The following is a 19,158-nucleotide window of genomic DNA, read 5'->3' as shown; positions in this document are numbered from 1 at the left end:
TAGATCGATAGATAGATAGATAGATAGATGATAGAATGATAGATTATAGATAGATAGATAGATAGATAGATAGATAGATTATAGATAGATAGATAGATAGGTTATAGATTGATAGATAGATAGATAGATAGATAGATGGAAAGATAGATAGATAGATAGATAGATAGATAGAATGATATAAAGTTGCGACATTCGGGAATTCCCGTTCTCCATATCCCGGCGACACGACATATCCGCACATGTCTCTTCACCGGTCAGCAAATCAAACAGAAAATAACCCGATTTACAGAGAGAGAAAAATTTCTGGTGAAACAAAGGACACATGATGAGAAGATCAGATGGTTGTGACTCCTCGACAGTTTGTTTTATCTTTTACCGCCTTTGAGCTGTGCTGTCTATCTATCTGTCTGTCTATCTATCTATCTTTCTGTCTTTCTATCTATCTATCTATCTATCTTTCTGTCTTTCTATCTATCTATCTATCTATCTTTCTGTCTTTCTATCTTTCTATCTATTTATCCATCTATCTATCTATCTATCTATCTATCTATCTTTCTGTCTGTCTGTCTATCCATCTATCTATCCATCTATCTGTCTGTCTGTCTGTCTATCTATCTATCTATCTATCTATCTATCTGTCTGTCTATCTTTCTGTCTGTCTATCCATCTTTCTGTCTGTCTATCTATCCATCTATCTATCTATCTATCCATCTATCTGTCTATTTGTAATTTGAGTCTGATTTTGTGAGGGTGGAATCTGTATTTTGAGGGAAACTGTTTCTTATTGTTTTACTGTCACACTGTCTTGGCCCCGCCCCCTGCCCGCCACACGGCTGACCGGCTGACCTGATTCCTCGGTCCGTGGCCCCGCCCCCTCGCAGTAGTCGTATAAATAATGACCCCGCGCCGGTCGTGACTTCAGTCAGAACTTTTTAATGCACCTGCGACGGAGTTTCACGCAGAAAAAAACCAAAACAACGCGTTTTCTGTCCTGATTCACTGGTGGAATGAGCCAAACGAAGCCTGTGGCTTAGGTATGACCAACTTCTTTCTGGTGAGTGCTTTTTTTGGTTACTTTTCTTTCAAACAGCACAGCTCAAAGGTGGTAAAGGATAAAAACGAACCGTCGAGGAGTCACAACCATCTGATCTTCTCATCGTGTGTCGTCGGTTTCACCAGAAAGTTTTCTCTCTCTCTCTCTCTCTCTCTGTAAATCGGGTTATTTTGTGTTTGGATTGCGGACCGGTGAAGAGGCATGCGCGGACATGCCGTGTCGCCGGGATATAGAGAACGGAAACGGGGATGGGATTTCCCGAATGTCGCACTCCTCTGTCAGACTCGCCCGCGTCCAGGTGCCACATTCCGCGTGTTCCCCAGAAACACTCGACGCCTGAACCGAGGCTAACTCCTCCGTCTAACCCCCGCCCAGCCCCCGCCCCCCTCAGACAGCCCAGCGAAGCGGCAGGAATGAAGCGCAAACCGTTGATTGGCCGAACTCCGATTCGCGGGTCCGGCTTCCTGGTGTGTTGCCCAATCTCCGCCGGGGATTAATGCATTAATAATAATGAATCGTTCTGTGATTGGGCGTGGTGCTGATCCGCCTCACATCTTTATTCAGTGAACACTTCCATCTGAACTGCACGAGCGGAGGTGACAGCCGGATCAACCCCTGGAAGTTGAAGTGTGGCCCCTCAGGACCCACAATATGTATTTGATTTTAGCAGAGCTGTCCCTGTGTGTTCTGCGACGGTGGAACAAGTTGACACCAGCTTATGGGAAATCTGTCTCCTGCATATTGCGTGTGCGTGTGTGCGTGTGTGTGTCCACCCCAAATGACAATCCTTCTCAGTAATAAAAATACATAAATATATTTTTTTAAAGTGCTTAACAGATACATCAGTAAATGATCTAATACATTTCTGTACATGTAGGATCATGTACATAAATGGCAGATGAAGTTTTAAAATAAATGATAATAAAAAATAGAAATGATAATATATGTATAAATGTGTACAGTTCAGTCATCATATTCTCACTTCCTCTAATCAACCATGTTGCTCCATAGCAGAGATCTGTGAGGTTTTTTATTTTGTCAATCACTTTTTGGTTGATTATGTTTTTTTTAAGGCGGAATGCCGAGTACACACAGCAAAGAAAAGATGGTGGTCAGACCTCGTGGGGCGGACGGGCTGCAGGTGTGCCCACACTCGCAGGGGAGTGCCCTCGCAAGTGAGGGCAAGTGTGGCTCAGGTCGGGACAGACTGGGTGTGGCACCAATCCGATTGCTCCACGCACTTCCCTTATTTGGTTATTGCTTCCGGTGTTGACTGTATTTGGGCGCCTTGAAATTTAAGGCAGCCGTCTTCCCTCAGCTGACAGTGGGCACCACCCACAAAATGTAGGCTGTCAGTGGGCACCACCCACTGTCAGCCCCCCCCCCCATGCACTGAACTCTAGTCATATTCTAAGGAAATCAACAAACCTCCACCTGCTTTACTTGAATTAATTACTGTAGGGTGGCCTGATCAGAGGCACATTTCATTGGTGGGTCGCAGGTCACGTGAAATGTTACGTCATCCTAATTGCATCACTATAAAAACAAGGAAGCTCTCTGAGAAAGTTGACTCATGCGCCAGGCATCTTTTTTTCTTTGGTCCAAGAATTAGAACGGTGTAAACAAGTCCCAGTTCCTATGAGTGGAACTGGGACTTGATTCCACAGGACGTCAGACTGCTGTCGAATATACAGATCAGAATCATTTACACACAGGAAGAAAAACATCTCAATTAAGCCAGTTATGCCTTCTATATAAATATGTTAAGTGATATATCTTTCAAGTTTTAATATCAAATTATTTGGTCATTTAAAAAACGTGTCACCCTTTTTTATAAAATGAACATAGACGCCAAAGAAACCAAAAACAATTGGTAATGGCTGCGAATAAAGAACGTTTGTCATCTTGACTTTATGGATTCATTGTTCCATCTTTAAGCTCTCGCAAATGGAACAGAGAAAAGTAAGACCTCATCAATTGTGTTTGACTTGTCGTCAGGTTGTTCCCTTTTTGATCTTGCCCTACGTACCCACGGGGGCGTCTGCCTTCCACCTGGGAGGCAGCAGGACACGGCGGGATGACAACTGCCGCTACGACCTGGAGTACCGGCACGGAAACCTCTGCTGTGTCAACTGTCCAGCGGGTAAGATGCACGGAGCGGCAATGGATTGTGTGTGTGCCGGAAAAAAAATCCAGGTTTTCGGTAGAGCCTGACTGATATATCGGTTGGCCGATAATATCACAGACATATCAGTATGGGCCAGTTATGTCCCCATAATGGATATAAGTAAGATTAAAGAATGTTTTAATACACAAATAGGTTGCGGGGACGACTAGTATCATCATACTGGTGTGATTTTTATGCATAAAAGGGTTAAATTGTTCATTCATGGAGTGCTTTAGAGGAGATTTTAAAATATCGCGATATATATCATGTGTTGCGATATAACAAATATATCGCAATATTATTTATAGGCCATATCGCCCAGCCCTACTTTTTATCCAAAATCGCTAACTACCCCTTTAATCCTGAGACTGAAATTCATTTTTTTTTTTTCTGCTTGAACCAGAGGCTCATGGACGCTTGCGAAGTGTGGCATGATTGATTTTTTTATTTAGCTAAAAAGACGCTCTGTCTCTGTCTCTCTCTCTCTCTCTCTCTCTCTCTCTCTCTCTCTCTCTCTCTGTCTCTCTCTCTCTCTGTGTGTGTGTTTTAGGTACCCACTTGAAATCCCACTGCACCAGATCCGGAGAGAAGGGAAAGTGTCAGGAATGCGACTACGGGACGTACACCGAGCACGGCAATGAACTGAATCAGTGTTTCAAGTGCACACAGTGTCGCCCAGGTAATTCTGCCCGACAACTTGACACTATCGATTGGTGTGACTGTAGAAGAAGAAGAAAAAATCAATGTTCAGTCTTTTCCAGAGCGTCTGAGCGTAAACTCTGATTTAACGAGGCCTATACTTCTTCTTCTCTCAGATCAGGAAATTGTCAGGCCGTGTACACCCACTCAAGATACTCAGTGTCAGTGCAGACGGGGCAGGTTTTGTGTCCCCGACCAGGCTTGTGAAGTGTGCAAGAAATGTTTAAGGCGAGTATGAGACCGCACATGATACTCGACACGTTCGTAGTTTGTGATGGGAGGAACTCCTCCGTTGGATATTAATTTGGAACGACCGCCCCTCACTCATTTGAATTTCTTCTTGTCTGCAATCTTTTTTTTTTCCGACCCCCCCCCCCCCCCCCCCCCCAAAACCAGGTGTGAACAAGGTCAGGAGGTGGTGAGGAACTGCACCTCGACCTCCGACAGTGAGTGCAAGAAGATCCAGCTGAGCCCCGGCTCTTCCTCCGGTACGACACTCGAACATGAAGACATCACTGGAGACCCCCCAGGCTTTCTGTTCGGCCAACAACTACATCCCACATCATATTGGCTTCTAACTACACACACTTATAAACATGATCTGGATCTGGACATGGGGCTGGAAACCATCCACTCTCGCATGTAGGACAGGGACAGAAGAGAAACACTTTGAGTGGAGGGGGACAATAACAAACATGGATTCGAAAGTGATATTAATATAGTTGGTTGTGGTCCGTTCAGCACAGAAAAGACGAATATTAGATCAAATAACTCTTTGTCATTTCATCGTCACATTTGTGACTTCAGTGATGTTGTGTAATCGAGTCTTCATTTGAGACATAAGCCGTATTGAAACCTAACCCGTATCTGCAGCTCTAGAAAGGAAATGAACAGCAAATTGCTTCATGTGTGGTACTAAAGGAATTCTTTTTAAATTTCCCAATCAGCAAATGCAGCAGTGATTGTGCCACTCGTGCTGATTCTTCTTCTTGCTGCGGTCATCATCGTGGGAGGATTCTTCTGGTGGAAGAAGAGACGAAGAACAACAGGTAGGCGGAAATAGAAAAAAACAAGACAAGGAAAGTCTGATATATATATATATATATATATATATATATATATATATATATATCAATCAATCATCAAACGTGCTCAAACCCGGTCTAACACATACAGTAGCTCAACACGATAATTTATCTCCTAAGTCACAAAATATTGGATAGCACGTCAAAGTTCAATTCCAAAGACCATTTCTAATTAAAAAAATATTTAATCTATAGCGTAATAGTTCTACACTATTTCTTGTGCAAATAAATACAATTTTAAAATGTTTATGAAAATGTATTTCATCACTTTCTGAAATCAAAAAACATGGTCATGAGTTCCTCTGTATCAAACGGGTTCTACAGGGAGGCAATAGAAAACCACTCTTTCTCCTGCCCTGTGTCAGGTGGGAGGGGCTAATGGATAGTTTTAAGATATGGTCTGAGGACAGAAACAAACCTCAATACTCAATCAGTGATTATCATTGATCGGGATCTACCCTGTCAAAAAAAAAAAAGATACCGTCAAAATTACAGGGGAATAAAAAGAAAGTTATGCTGTCTAGTGTGAAAGGCTTTTCACTAACCTAAAACAACACTGGACTATTTAAAGGCGTGTCTGTCCCCGTCACAGCGTTTGGAATGTGATTAAAACGCCGACGTCACCGCCGGCATTATCTTTGACACACAGGGCCTTTGCTCCGGCCTTCCTATTCTTCTTTTTCTTTTTTCACGAGCGGCATGTTCCTCGTAGCAGTGTGGGCACTATAAGCGGCCCGACTGGTCTGCTGGTGGCAGGTGTGACGCCGAGCGTGTTGGCTGATGAGCTCACAGCGGCAAGGCACCGGCGCAGCAGATGCGCCAACGCTCCTCGCTGACGATGCTGGAATAAAGTTTAGTAGGATAGAACGTAAAAAAAAAAAAGAAGCAAATCAACAGAGTAGTGCGTGGGTTCACTCCTGACGCCATGTGCAGATGCTTGTTCCCAGTCTTTGTTTACCGTGCTGTAGGTAAACTCTACTGTACACAAGTGGGCCTCGGGTGCCAGGTGAAAACCCCATCGACTGCTGTGGCCACACTGCAGCAGCCGGTTTCTGCCCCTGTGCGTTGTCCCCGAGTTGGTTTACCCAGAAATGCAAATTCAAATCACACATGAATCTCTAATAATCCTCTGCTCACATTCTTTCTTCAGACCCTGAGGGAGACCTGCATGAGGGGACGAAAGCTGGACAGGTGAGTCACTAATGATATTTTTGGGGGGGGGGGTATTACTGCAGGATTAATTAAAAAGGAGTGCGGAGCGGCGGAATATACTTATTACGAAAGTTTTCTCAGATTTAATAGTTTGATTATATTCAATGAATAAAGATGAACGCAAAGCGTGTACCCCAAACTCATTTCTTTGAACCCGCTCCTCGTCCTCCGCAGCATCTCACTAACAACTCTCCCACCGAGGAGAGGGCGATCGGGGACACCCGGAGGCCCAGCTCCTCACACTGGCCACTGGTGAGAGCCAGGCCCCCGGCCGGGACGGAGGACGAGCGCAGGGTTCTCTGTGAAAGCCTCAGCAGCTCGGCCAGCAACTCGCAGCACAGTCTAACCGGCCCGCCCCCCGCCTCGCTCACAAACCGCCCCAATGCCTGCCCCGCGGCCCCCTGGCAGCCCGACAGGAGGGTGAGAGCGGCAGCTCATCTCCGTCCCTGCTTCCTCCCTTCTCACCTGCTTCCTCCCTGTGTGTTTCTGTTGATTAATGCTTTGCTGTGTTCACTGTCGCCCTCCTGCCTTTCTTACTTTGCTCCTCTTTATGACATGCTGGCATGAAATGTATCCAAAGCCTTATTGAAATATCATTCTACTCCAGCATGTCTGAGCTGCACTATGCTCAGGTGACCGACACTAGGTTATATATAAAACCTGTGGACTTGTTTTGATATTAATGGGAGACGGAGCTGATGAGTCACATGCCCCTCGTCGCGCCTGTTAAAGATTAACGGCAAATATCTTTATTGGCCTGCATTCTTTCCCTTCAAACCCAAAGTGCACGGTTTTGTCGCAGGAAATCTGTCCGGCAGAAAAACGTATTGCATCCACCTTTCACCCTGGTTGGTTGTTTGAAAATGTTCTGATTTCAGCTTCTTAATGGTGAATATTGTCTGGTTTCTTTGCTCCTCTGTGACAGTACACTGAACATCTTTGGTGTGAGTTTTTGGAAACACAATCAACATTTTTCACGGTTTTATGGACCAAACAACTAATCCAGAAACTAATTGACAACATTTTTCGGGGACTGATATCTGGGTGTGGGCAATTTTGTGCAGATCCATAAAAATATCTGGATGTAGCAGATTTTCATGTAGTTTCATTCGGAGACCTTTGAGTTTCTGATGCAGCTCAGTGTCTTTGAGTTGTATTCACCAAGAGTTCCAGTAGACATGAGTGTGAATGATTGTTTCTGTTTTCAATTTTTTTTCATTTAGACAGAGGAGCCGTTTCCCAAACTGGTCCCCTTGAAAGGTAACGTATTTATTTTCATTCTTTCTCACCTCTCCTTATGATGCTCCCATGGATCAATGTGACAGTGGATATTCAACCTCTTCCTGCCGCACCCGCACGTATCGCCGTTGCTGCTCGAATGAAGGTCTCGGTCTCTCTCTACAGGTGAAGAGTCTTTGAGGAAATGCTTCGAGTACTTTGAGGAAATCGAGTTCAACTACCAGAAGAGATTCTTCCGTCACCTCGGCATCAACGACAACGTGATCAAGAGCAAAGATCCCCTCCCCTACGAGGACAGGATCCACGAGCTGCTGAACATCTGGGTGGAGCGAGAGGGCCGGGACGCCGCCCTGGACGACCTGCTGAAAGCGCTTCTGGATTTGAACCAAAGGCGAACGGCCGAGACCGTCAAGGAGAAGGCGATTCACAACGGCCATTACCGGGTCTGTGAGAGTTTGTGAGCGGTGGACTTGTTTTTTAGTTTGACCTCATGGAAAGATGATGTGTTAAAGAGTTGTACATATGTGGGGAGGTACTTAATTCAGTACCGTCCAGTGCTGGTTGGAGTACTATTGTACAGCACCACCATAGTGGTGCATAGATCCTTGGGTTGATTTTTGCCTTTCGATCTATCCCGCCCTAAAAAAAAAAAAACTGTTCATGAGTGAAGTTTATTTCATTTCATGTGTCAGGTGCTTCATCGGAGCCAGGTCTGGTCACATGAGCGACGATTAATAAGCGGGCCTGACGAATAATGACCCCCTTCCTTCATGGTGTGAGGTCATCGTCGCTTGTGCCTTATCCAGTAGAGAAGCAGCACTATACTTCTTCTTTTTGGTTTTCTGGTTGAAGAGGGAAACTACTCTCCAAAACACCATAACAGACAGAAGTGCATATTTTACTGACTCTGCTGTTTCAGTAAGTGCACGTTACTGTACTGCACAGTCCTGATGGGGAACTGCAGGGTCTCTGCACTGACCTTACATAAACTCCACAGTTACAGTTGGTTTTTATGGTCCGACTGAAAAAGACTTATTTCCTTCAGCTAAGTTTGAAGGTAAAGTGTCTAATCAAATACATGTATAATGTAAAAGGTGTGTTAAGTGCCGGCTGTCTGGTCTTAACTTGACCACAAATGTCAGGAGTGTGAAGTTCAATAGATCATCTTATATTTATGCTTTAAGATATTTAAATTATTTGAATGTGTTCTCAGGAATGAGCGACAGATCACATGAAGCGTTAAGTTAAATGTCAGCAGATCAATGCTATAAATTAAGTGTATTTATATTATGGACAAAACACGTGAAATGTAAGATTTTGTATTTATTTTTACAATTTCGTACGTGTTGATTGACTGTGCATGGTTCTGACCGGCTGGACTGGGTCTGCGTTGTGCGTCTGGCCTCTCGTTACAGCAGAGGTCTCCACTCAGTGCCATGATGTGCTTTTACCTTTGCAGTACGTGCCTTGACCGAAAGTACTAGAATGTTTATTGCTCTAAATGAATTGTGTGCCGCTTTGATATGTTTCCGTTTGACACTGATCTGTGGGGCTGTCAGAAGGAAGTGAGTCTGCTTTTATAGAGTTAATCACGATGTTACACAAACATTCTTTTTTTTTTTTTTTTTTTTGTACGTTCTTTATTGCTCCTCCCACATTGCATGTGTCGGCCTGTTGTTTCACTCTGTTTTTCTTTTCACCATTTTTCTTTGACTGTTTTGTTTTTACGGGATAGTGACAACTGGATAAGCACTGAAATATCAAATAAAAATTTGACATTCTGAGAAAAGTTTGATACAAAAGACCTTGGTCGCTAAATTGTATTTTGCATTGTATCTATAAAAACCTCAATATGATTGTGCTACTCGCATGATTGAGCGCCTCACACATACATGTGAACATATGACGGGAATTTATTGTGCACTGATTAAGTCCGTTGACCGTTCTGTCGGTCTCATTGTGTCATCGTGCTACAGAGATAACTGGACCACACCCTCGTTATTATTCCCTTCAGACGGCAATAAAATGGATGAACAAGTGTTCTGACATTATTTGAATTGTTATCAATTTAAACAGAGCTTGAGAGGAAATAGAGTTGTCTTTGTTCAAGCGTTGGCCTGTTAAATATCATTATTACTACACTTGATTTTATTTACAAGTCCCATGAAATGGGAAAAACAATCCTACCTAGTTCGTGGTAGCCACTGTGACTCATCGTACCCAGAGAAGGATCTGTTCCAGTTAATGATCATGAAAGTGAGTCTGACCACGCTGATCAAATATATATCCGTCTCTTATTAATGACACCTGCGGTTTTACCAATAAATGTACACAGTATCTTCTACAACAAATGCTTTGGTCAATTAAATATCAGAACATTGTTCCCGGAGCCAAAGGTGATGTTTTATATAATATTTTGTTGGACCAACGGTCCAAAGCCCAAATTATTCAGTTTACTATAAAAATAGTTTTTTAAAACTACTTTGTGCTGAATTTCTTTGTTTGATTGGTGATAAAATTATGACAGATTTATTCTTGTTGATTGACTAATCATACACGCGTATATTCTGATGAATAAAAACACCAACACGGGTTGTGACTGACTGTTGATTCTTGACCTTGGGTAGTACTTTCAGGACTGAAACTGAGGAGGATCATGTGACGTTATAGTTAGACCATAGTCTTTGTTACGACCCGCATCTGATAAGGCACACAATCTACAGAAAGGAAAATACTGCCCATCTGGCCTAATCTACCTCAATATAACAAGTCACAAGGGGGCCGGTCACCCATAACTCCTGTCAGATATACATGAAATAACTAGGTGCAGACCTAATAACACAAAATAAATAAGCGTCTCATCCGAGGTTAACAATTCTGAGACGGCCGAGGCCAACTGATCACACAAAATCGCAGCCGCCCCTTGGTAATGTCACCTGGTGCTATGAATAGTGACTCAGCCATTGTGAAATGAAGGAGATGGTTTTGCTGCCGGCAGATGACTACTGGGTGACACGCGGCGGTGGGAGGTCCGGAGTCGCAGCCCAGGCAGGAAGTCCCTGGTGGAGGTGCGGCGGAGAGGACCAGGGCAGAAAAAAACACAGGCTCCAAAAGACGGAGGCCGTGACGGTCTTATAATAATGTCCCATGATCCCAGCAAATTATAATAGGACTATAATCTAGAGATACATGTAGAAATACATGTGCACTGACAATTTAACACCACATCCGTTAAGTTCACGTTATCACGAATGTAATCCAATGACATTAAACAATGAAGTGAACATGGTGGTTTGGCCCGATTCAGACTGGAAACGGGGATTCATCCTCTGGGAACCAAACAGAGCTTGAGGTCAGATTGTTGTTTTTCCTTGTTCATGTACAGGACATCTCCGTCGCCCCCGACTCCTGCTGTACCAAAGTCTGGATTTGTCTCACGGTGCCGTTGACCAGAGGAGCCTGCGTTGACCAGCAGGCTCCTCTCTGTCCTCTGCACCTTCGGCCCTGAGAGCAGCTGCTGCGTGTCGTCACGGCGACTCAGCAGGTAACGTGTACCGTCGTCTCCTGCTGAGCTTGTCGACGTTGGCAACACTTGGAACTCTCCAAGGTCGATGGGTCGAATGCCCCCCGGAGGTGTTGTGAGGGACGAGAGGTCATCAGGGCCTCGTCTACACGTGTCACGAGTGTACGGTACGTCTCTCACCTCTCATTTGTCCCCGAGCTGTGGTTCAACGGATGAAACGCACATTAATGCAACTCCTCGCTCTCTGGCATCATCAGCTCATCCAAAATCTGCTGCCAGGATCTCGACTCTGGGCCAGGAAACACCACCGCAGACACCAATCCTTTCTTCCCTACACTGGCCACCTGTTGCTTTTAGAATTGATTTTCAAGAATTTATTGAAGCCCTGAGAGGCCTCGCCTCAAGTTACTTATCGGACCTCTCAGCACCTTATGTCTCCGAGATCCTCGGGTGCATCACTCCTGGTTGTTCCAGGGTCCGGGTCCACCTGGAGGAGGGCGTACGATGTACAATTGGACCACATGACCTATAGTTACTGTACGACACAGCCACAGAGGATTATCTCTGCCCCCTGTGGTCAAAAGAGTAATGAATGAAGCCGTGAAATCTGTGTGGTTGTTGTGGCGGGAGTCTGACTTTCACTTCCTGTAACCTTTGACTCCTTTTGGCATCTTTCATTTATTTCTCTATTTCACCAATTTGGCCACAGTTTCCTGTGATTGTTGGTGAGACCCCCCATGAGAAAAGCCCAGCTGCCTCTCTGGGAGAACTCCCTCTCTTGATCGGGGCTCCACTGGCTCACAGCTGCCAAGGACTTTGTGGAGCTGAAGGCAGGGACCCAAAAACTCTTGAGCGAGTGAGTGAGTGTGTGTGTGTGTGTGTGTTAGTGTGTGTGTGACTCTGGGATCCCATTGACACCCGGGGGCAATATCACCATCGGTTCACTGCGATGACAGTGGCCTCGCGTCGGTTCCCGTTTGCTACAACACCCTGCACCTCTAATAGAGCAGTGTTCCGTTTGCATCCCTTCGACTTGAAACCACATTTGCATTGAACCATCGTACCTGCTGCACAAGCTCGAGCGAGAATAAGAAATTCGATTTCCTCCCAAAACGGCCTCACGCTATTCTCCTCACGTCCCTGCGAGTGCCGCTCAGGGAGCATGTCGAGTGAATAGGGGCTGATTCTGATGAAGGCTGTGGTGATGACTTCATTCAGGCCAAGTGAGAAGGAGATTAAGGAGCCAAAGAGCTCCGATCATCAGTGTTGAGAAGGGGCATGAAAAGGTATTCAGTCCAACCTTTTATTTGGGGCCTTCAGGAGTGAATTTCACCTCTCAACATATGAAGCTGCAGGGGGACGTGTGGAATTGGCTCCGTCTCTTAATCCGAATTTGCTATACTGATGTAAAACTCTGCTCAGAACGCATTAGTCAAAGTGGAATAGATCACCGACAGGATTCAGGATGGCTTTCTCAGAATGAGTCGAGGACGTTCCTGCTCCACAACGTCGACCAGAGCGGCTCCGCGCTGTACATCAGTGTGACATCACAGATTTGAGTCTTCAATTTGCTTCAGGGCCAAAAAAAATCAAGTCAAATAAAAAGTTCATTCCACATTCTCCGCAGCTTAATAACCCACATGCCATGTTTTCGGTGGCGTTCCCAGCAGGGATCATAATTCACGGCGCTGTCTGCCAGGCTTTGACTTTTGTTCGTTTGAAGTGCATCTTTGCTTTATGCTGTTTGGGTCAATGTCCCTGAAGAGACACTAGCTTTGTTCAACTTTGTTCTTGGATGGGAACAGGAACTTCTGAGGACAGAACAATCCCCTATCCTGCTGCGGACAGAGGGAAGTCCACCCTGAACTAGTTCATGATGTAGTGTCAGTGTTTGGACTGGTGCTAAGGGGCAGGGGGAGTTCTTTAGAAGTATGGGTAAGAAGAGAAGACAGAAGAAGATGCACACTGAGGTGTGGGACAATCAGGAGATACAGAAGCCTCTCATCAACTCCGGGGTGTTTTGGGGACAGCAGGAACTGTCCACAACAATTCCCTGCATAGGGGGAATGATTTTCACTGCTGTCAGAATATGATTCTGATCTGCATTATCTTTTGATTCCACATCTGAGCTCATCCGGGTGGTTTCTGATGGAGTGAAAGACAACCCAAGAGCCGAAAATTAAAGTACATCACACTCATGGTATTTCGATTGTCCTCCGGTATGACTGACACCCTGAGATGATGTTTCGTTTTGTCCACAACAAAGATATACTTAGTTTACAAGAAACCAGAAAATATTCACATTTAAGAAGCTAAAATCAGAGAATTTTGACTTTTTCAACCGATTAATCGATTATCAAATTAGTCGGCGATTAATTTAGTTATCGATTACTAATCAATAACTGTTGCAGCTCTAGATGCAGCTACATTAAACACAAGCACAAATGCCGGCAGTGTATGAATGTGAAAGAAAAAGTGCAGTAAACAGCAGTATGACTGTGATTGGATGAATGTGACTTGTGAGTGGTCTACAAGACTAGAAAAGAGATATATAAATACAGTCCATCTACCATCTATAAAAAACACATTGTTGCTGTTCAAATGCTTTAACACAAAAAAACAGTTGTGAAGAGAGACTTAGTTGGTAAAAGATAAAACCAGTGGTTCACAGTTCACAACTCATAAGAAACAGTTCCTGTTTCATCCGTAGGTGGTTTTATTTAAATGACCCAAAGAAGTGAAACTCTCCAACATTAATTACTATTATATGAATATATCAAAAACAAGTGTAAAGAAATTCATTATTTTGATCCCAACGTACTTGAACTCCTCTTTACGTCCAGTCACTCTGACATCAACCTCCAAGACCTTTTACATTATAACAGGGAACACACCTGCAATACTCCATCCTTCCACATGATAGAGCCCCAACACAAAGAAGTGAACAGTAATAATCTGCTGGTTTCAGAACGGCCACACGTTCAAAACCATCAAGACGAATGTCGGAGCCTTCCCAGAACTCCTCCAATCAGCAAACCAGAAGAGCGTTGGTCACAGGTGGAGGGGAGGAGTCACAGGGAAGATGGCGGCCTGGACGTCGGGCTCTCCTCTTCATCATCTTCATCTTCTTCATCGGTCCGATCTGTTGAGAGAAGACGACAGACGTGACGAGTCGGTGGAGGAGCAGCTTCCTCGGCTTCACGCTAACGTGTCGGAGTGAACGCGCTGAGAGAAGGATGGGAACTGACACCCGCTGCTAAACGAGTCCCGGGGATATGAATCAATACGTAGCAATAAACTGGGACTGGATCGCTTCTGTTGTCCGTACTGACACGTTCAGAAAATAGATTTCCTATTTTTCTATTGCCACATAAGAATCACATCAACAACTCAATTTATGATTGAGATATTAATGGATGATTCATTCAAAGTTCATCTGCTGCTGTTCCAGGTAACGTGATGAAACCAACAGGACTGTCACGTCTGCGTTCATCCACTCAATCTGAACTGTTCACTAACTCATAGTCAGATCAGGGCGAGGGGGCGGGGCTCCTGTGTGTGTGTGTGTGTGTGTGTGTGTGTGTGTGTGTCAGTCAAAGCCACGCGGGAACATCCTACAGGCTTGTTGCCGAGGGAACCAGGTTGACACCTGTCATCCCTGAACGTGATTCAGCTTCACCGAGGAAATGATCCAGAAGAACAGTGGAGGTTCACAGGGAACTCTGGATCTTTGCTCTGATACTGACTCTGATCAGAACAGTTCTGACTCCAGACCTCCACTCACCTCACTGGATCCAGACTCAACACTCGACTGTCTGGACAAGATCACGCAGCTTCTTCACTCCTGAATCCTGCAGGTTGTTGTATCTCAGGTCCAGTTGTCTCAGGTGGGAGGGGTTGGACTTCAGAGCTGAGGCCAGAGAAGAACAGCTGATCTCTGACAACCTGCAGCTCATCAACCTGGATAAAGAATAAAACATGAGACTTTAGTAGAAAAGTTCCTGCTGGAAATCATCCAGTGTGTGATCGTCTGTTCAGAGCTGCAGGTTCACAATAAGAATAATAATTTTATTTATTTAGCACCTTTCAGAAGCAGCTTCACAAAGTGCTTTCATAAAAACATACAAATCACAGACAATTTAAATCAGCATTCCAACAATAAGACGGTTTCAGGTCACATATATAGAGATTAAAAGACGACATCACATGAAAGCAAGTCTATAGAAATGGGTTTTTAAAAGTGACTTAAAAGAAGGAACAGACTCTGCCAGCCTCATCTCCTCAGGCAGGCTGCTCCACAGTCGAGGGCCTGATGGAGAAAGATCGGTCTCCCTTAGATCTGAGCCTCGACTCTGGAACAACTAGTAAAGACCCACCTGAGGATCTGAGGCTGCGAGCCGGCTCGTAGGGGACCAGCATTTCATTCATGTAGCTCGGAGCGAGGCCAAGCTGTGCTTTAGAACTAATTATTAAATCTTCAAATCAATTCTAAAATGGACGGGGAGCCAATGAAGTGAAGCTAAAACTGGGGTTATGTGATGCCGTCTATTAAAACCAGAGAGAAGCTGAGCTGCTGAGTTCTGGACCAGTTGGAGGCGGGTTGACACCAGAGAGGAGGGAGCTGCAGGTCTGATGAGGGTGTGGCTCAGTTCCACGAGGTCGGGGTGTGACAGCATTGGTTGGATTTTTAACTGGAGGAAACATGATTGAACAACTTTTTTAATATGTGAATCAAAGCCGAGGTTTCTGGAAACAGGCTTGATAGTTTGTGCGAGAGGGCCGAGGCTGGTTGACTTCAACCCACTGGGGTTTGGTGGTGGAAGACAAGGATTTCTGATTTGGAATGATTTAGTTGTAGGTAGATTTGAGCCATCCAACTGGTCACATCACAACAATGTGGAGAATCATTTTCTCTCTTGTGCATCTCTGTGGTTTTGTCCTCACTCATGTTTCTATCAGCAGCCTTGTATGTGTGAACACAGACGACGTCTTCAGTCACTGATCTGAACCATCAGAAGTTCCTCGTCTGTCCAGTCTGTGAAAGTGCTGAGTTGAGCTCATGAACTAGTTGAACACATCTGGTCAGATGGTCGCCGCTGACGTTTAAAGACACCAGCACACCTGAGTTATTAATAACAATATACAGTGTGAACGTGGTGTCTGACCTCAGAGTCTCCAGTCGACAGTGTGGACTCTCCAGAAAACCACACAGCTCCTTCACTCCTGAATCCTGCAGCTTGTTGTCACTCAGGTCCAGTTCTTTCAGGTGGGAGGGGTTGGACTTCAGAACTGAGGCCAGAGAAGAACAGCTGATCTCTGACAAACTGCAGCTCATCAACCTGGATAAAGAATAAAACATGAGACTTTAGTAGAAAAGTTCCTGCTGGAAATCATCCAGTGTGTGATCGTCTGTTCAGAACTGCAGGTTCACAATGTGGAGAATCACATGATGGATAAAGAAGACAGGACTTTTCTCTCTTGTGCATCTCTGTGGTTTTGTCCTCACTCATGTTTGTATCAGCAGCCTTGTATGTGTGAACACAGACGACGTCTTCAATCACTGATCTGAACCATCAGAAGTTCCTCGTCTGTTATGAAGTTATGTTCCTATCTTTATTCAAGAGCGTGGTCTTTTGGTTTGTGTGCATCACTTAGTGATTTCTCGTTCAGGTTCTTCATTCTTTCCTTCAAAATCTGCCCTCACACTCAAATAGTTCCTTCTTGTGCTCAAATAGTTTCTTCTTGCATTCACATTTATTCTGCTTCTGCTCAAACTGTTCGCTTGTGCACAAATATATTGTTGCTCGCACTTAGATTATGTTGTTGCTCGCACAGATTTCCTGCTCTCAGCTTCAACTCTTCTTCTGTGGATTGTTTCTCTCAAAAACCCTCAACCAGTAGGATTGCAGGTGAAGTGTCGACCAATGAAAAGATCGCTGTCAATTTGCGGGTGCGTTCGATTACTTCTTCGAGCGTCCCGTACGGGCGGTTACTCTGTAACCCGGTTCAGCCACTCCGCCCCCCGTGAAGAAAGTGACATCTCCAAAAAACGTATTAGTGGGAATGTGCACGTCGCATCTCATATCTGACATATCATAGCGAATATGATTGTATAAGTAAGCACTAATTTTCAGCCACCTACGTAAAAAATAAAGTGATGAAAATTAAATTCTTGCAGGATCGCATTGAGCTGGATTCCATCTTACTACAGCAAACATGTCAAACCTGGAAGTCCTCGATAATCACCGTGAGCCACGACAACTGTCCGTCACATACTGATAGATGACGTCATCCTCCGGGGAACAGTTGGATTTGAGTTCACCTGAATCAACTGGTTACTCTCGGCTCCTCTCAGGAAATACACAAACTGATCAACACTGTTTTCACGATGGTTCCGCCACATTTACCACCACAGACAGTTCACACTATGACAACAATACTTTTAAACTCCGACTATCTACTGTCAAAACACACTCCAGAATGACTTGTTAACGCTGAGGCGCAGGAAGAGTCAAATACTAGTGGTTGGTAATGTTCTTTCCTGTCAGCGCAGTACTGAAGGCATGGACTTACAGTCATGATACAATGTCACTCTCCCTCCTTTTGTGTCACTATTGGGTTGTAAAATACAGATCAAGTGCTCATCAATACCGTGTTATTTAAGAGTGACCAAGATTACAATCATTACTTATCAGTTTTCAAGCATTTATTATAAGAAAAGCACTAGAAAAAAATACTATTAATTTCCAAAGGCTTCAATCATTACCACTCGTATTTGACTCTTCCTGCGCTCTAAGAGGTCAGTGAATGCACCCGCAAATTGACAGCGATCTTTCCATTGGTCAACACTACACCTGCAATCCTACTGGTTGAGGGTTTTTGAGAGGGTTGTCACACAAAACATCCACAGAAGAAGAGTTGAAGCTGAGAGCAGGAAATCTGTGCAAGCAACAATATAATCTAAGTGCGAGCAACAATATATTTGTGCACAAGCGAACAGTTTGAGCAGAAGCAGAATAAATGTGAATGCAAGAAGAAACAATTTGAGCACAAGAAAGAACTATTTGAGTGTGAGGGCAGATTTTGAAGGAAAGAATGAAGAACCTGAACGAGAAATCACTAAGTGATGCACACAAACCAAAAGACCACGCTCTTGAATAAAGATAGGAACATAACTCCATAGTCTGTCCAGTCTGTGAAAGTGCTGAGTTGAGTTTATGAACTAGTTGAACACATCTGGTCAGATGGTCGCCGCTGACGTTCAAAGACACCAGCACACCTGAGTTATTAATGACAATATACAGTGTGAACATGGTGTCTGACCTCAGAGTCTCCAGTCGACAGTGTGGACTCTCCAGAAAACCACACAGCTCCTTCACTACTGAATACTGCAGCTGGTTGAGGCTCACGTCCAGTTGTCTCAGGTTGGAGGGGTTGGACTTCAGAGCTGAGGCCAGAGAAGAACAGCTGATCTCTGACAAACTGCAGTGATTCAACCTGGATAAAGAATAAAACATGAGACTTTAGAAAACGAAGTTTCTGCTTGAAACCGTTCAGTGTTTCATCGTCTGTTCAACATGAAGAAAGTTGAGAACATGGAGGTTTAGAAAAGTGAAACTCCAAACAACTTAAACACTAAAGACTCAAGTGTTTCAGTGTCAGATGAACTTTCATGATCCAACTCACAGATACTTTATGATAACATGACATGAACAAAATATTGAAACGTGAAAACGATGAGACATTTAAAGTGAAATGAGATTTGTCTTTGTCTCCACGTTGCTCGTCCACAGTCAGTGGACCATATTCCACAGTCCCAGCTGAGGGCCGAGGGGGACCGGGCCTTGTCCCTCCAGGCCCCCCCTCTCTGGAACAACCTGCCTGGTGCAACACTTTCTGAAGATGTTTCCAGACAGGACCTCTGGAGAACCACCACAGAAATGCATCCAGATATTTGTTTGTGGTTCACGTGACAAACAGCAGGAGATTGTTGAGTCAAACACGTTCAGCACATCCCGCCATCATGGAGCGAGGCATTTCTCTCAGTCATACCAAAGGAGGGAAAAGAGAAAATGGACTGCAAAGGGTATAGACCAATAAGTGTTTTAAACATAGAGTATAAACTGTATGCAGCTATACTGGCTAAGAGATTAAACACAATAATGCCTTCCCTGATAGA

At 44.4% G+C, this 19,158-nt stretch overlaps 2 protein-coding genes across 16 annotated transcripts in view; one reads left to right on the top strand and one right to left on the bottom strand.

Moving 5' to 3' along the window:
• Window positions 1–19,158, bottom strand: part of LOC118314126 (NACHT, LRR and PYD domains-containing protein 12) — a 593,122-nt gene that overhangs the window by 562,244 nt on the left and 11,720 nt on the right. For 5 of the 13 annotated variants that reach the window (XM_035640314.2, XM_035640310.2, XM_035640328.2 and 2 more), the window contains 4 exons: window positions 18,303–18,476; window positions 16,145–16,318; window positions 14,764–14,939; window positions 13,672–14,121 (listed from right to left, as the gene is read on the bottom strand). The exons of 5 other annotated variants lie outside the window; for them this stretch is intronic. In XM_035640314.2, coding sequence (XP_035496207.2) covers window positions 14,780–14,939; window positions 16,145–16,318; window positions 18,303–18,476 — 508 coding nt within the window. In that variant the 3' untranslated portion in view covers window positions 13,672–14,121; window positions 14,764–14,779. Of the gene's footprint in view, window positions 1–13,671; window positions 14,122–14,763; window positions 14,940–16,144; window positions 16,319–18,302; window positions 18,477–19,158 lie in introns of those variants that run through there. 3 more of the 13 variants (XM_047331102.1, XM_047331105.1, XM_047331101.1) reach the window with 2 other exon arrangements.
• Window positions 899–9,495, top strand: hdr (hematopoietic death receptor). 3 transcript variants are annotated; one of them, XM_035640365.2, is made up of 10 exons: window positions 899–1,054; window positions 3,053–3,197; window positions 3,772–3,900; window positions 4,037–4,148; window positions 4,317–4,408; window positions 4,868–4,969; window positions 6,156–6,196; window positions 6,392–6,637; window positions 7,441–7,477; window positions 7,622–9,495. In XM_035640365.2, exons 1-10 carry the CDS (start codon window positions 1,037–1,039, stop codon window positions 7,915–7,917), a joined length of 1,218 nt encoding a protein of 405 aa, XP_035496258.1. In that variant the 5' UTR covers window positions 899–1,036; the 3' UTR covers window positions 7,918–9,495. The 3 variants fall into 3 exon arrangements, with proteins under 3 accessions (XP_035496258.1, XP_035496259.1, XP_035496261.1); XM_035640366.2 differs by having other exon boundaries at window positions 6,392–6,469; window positions 7,622–9,312; XM_035640368.2 differs by lacking the exon at window positions 6,392–6,637 and having other exon boundaries at window positions 7,622–9,312.

Source organism: Scophthalmus maximus, chromosome 3 (genome assembly GCF_022379125.1).
Source record: "Scophthalmus maximus strain ysfricsl-2021 chromosome 3, ASM2237912v1, whole genome shotgun sequence".
Classification (NCBI taxonomy): domain Eukaryota; kingdom Metazoa; phylum Chordata; class Actinopteri; order Pleuronectiformes; family Scophthalmidae; genus Scophthalmus; species Scophthalmus maximus.
Note: the sequence above shows the minus strand (reverse complement) of the source record. Positions and strands in the feature narration are given on the sequence as shown.

What these genes read in the sequence shown, in the direction of transcription:
- hdr (XM_035640365.2), top strand. An exon ending in GAGCCCCGGCTCTTCCTCCG is followed by an intron (nt 4,409 to 4,867) that starts GTACGACACTCG and finishes TTTCCCAATCAG; the next exon opens with CAAATGCAGCAGTGATTGTG. An exon ending in GAAGAGACGAAGAACAACAG is followed by an intron (nt 4,970 to 6,155) that starts GTAGGCGGAAAT and finishes TTCTTTCTTCAG; the next exon opens with ACCCTGAGGGAGACCTGCAT.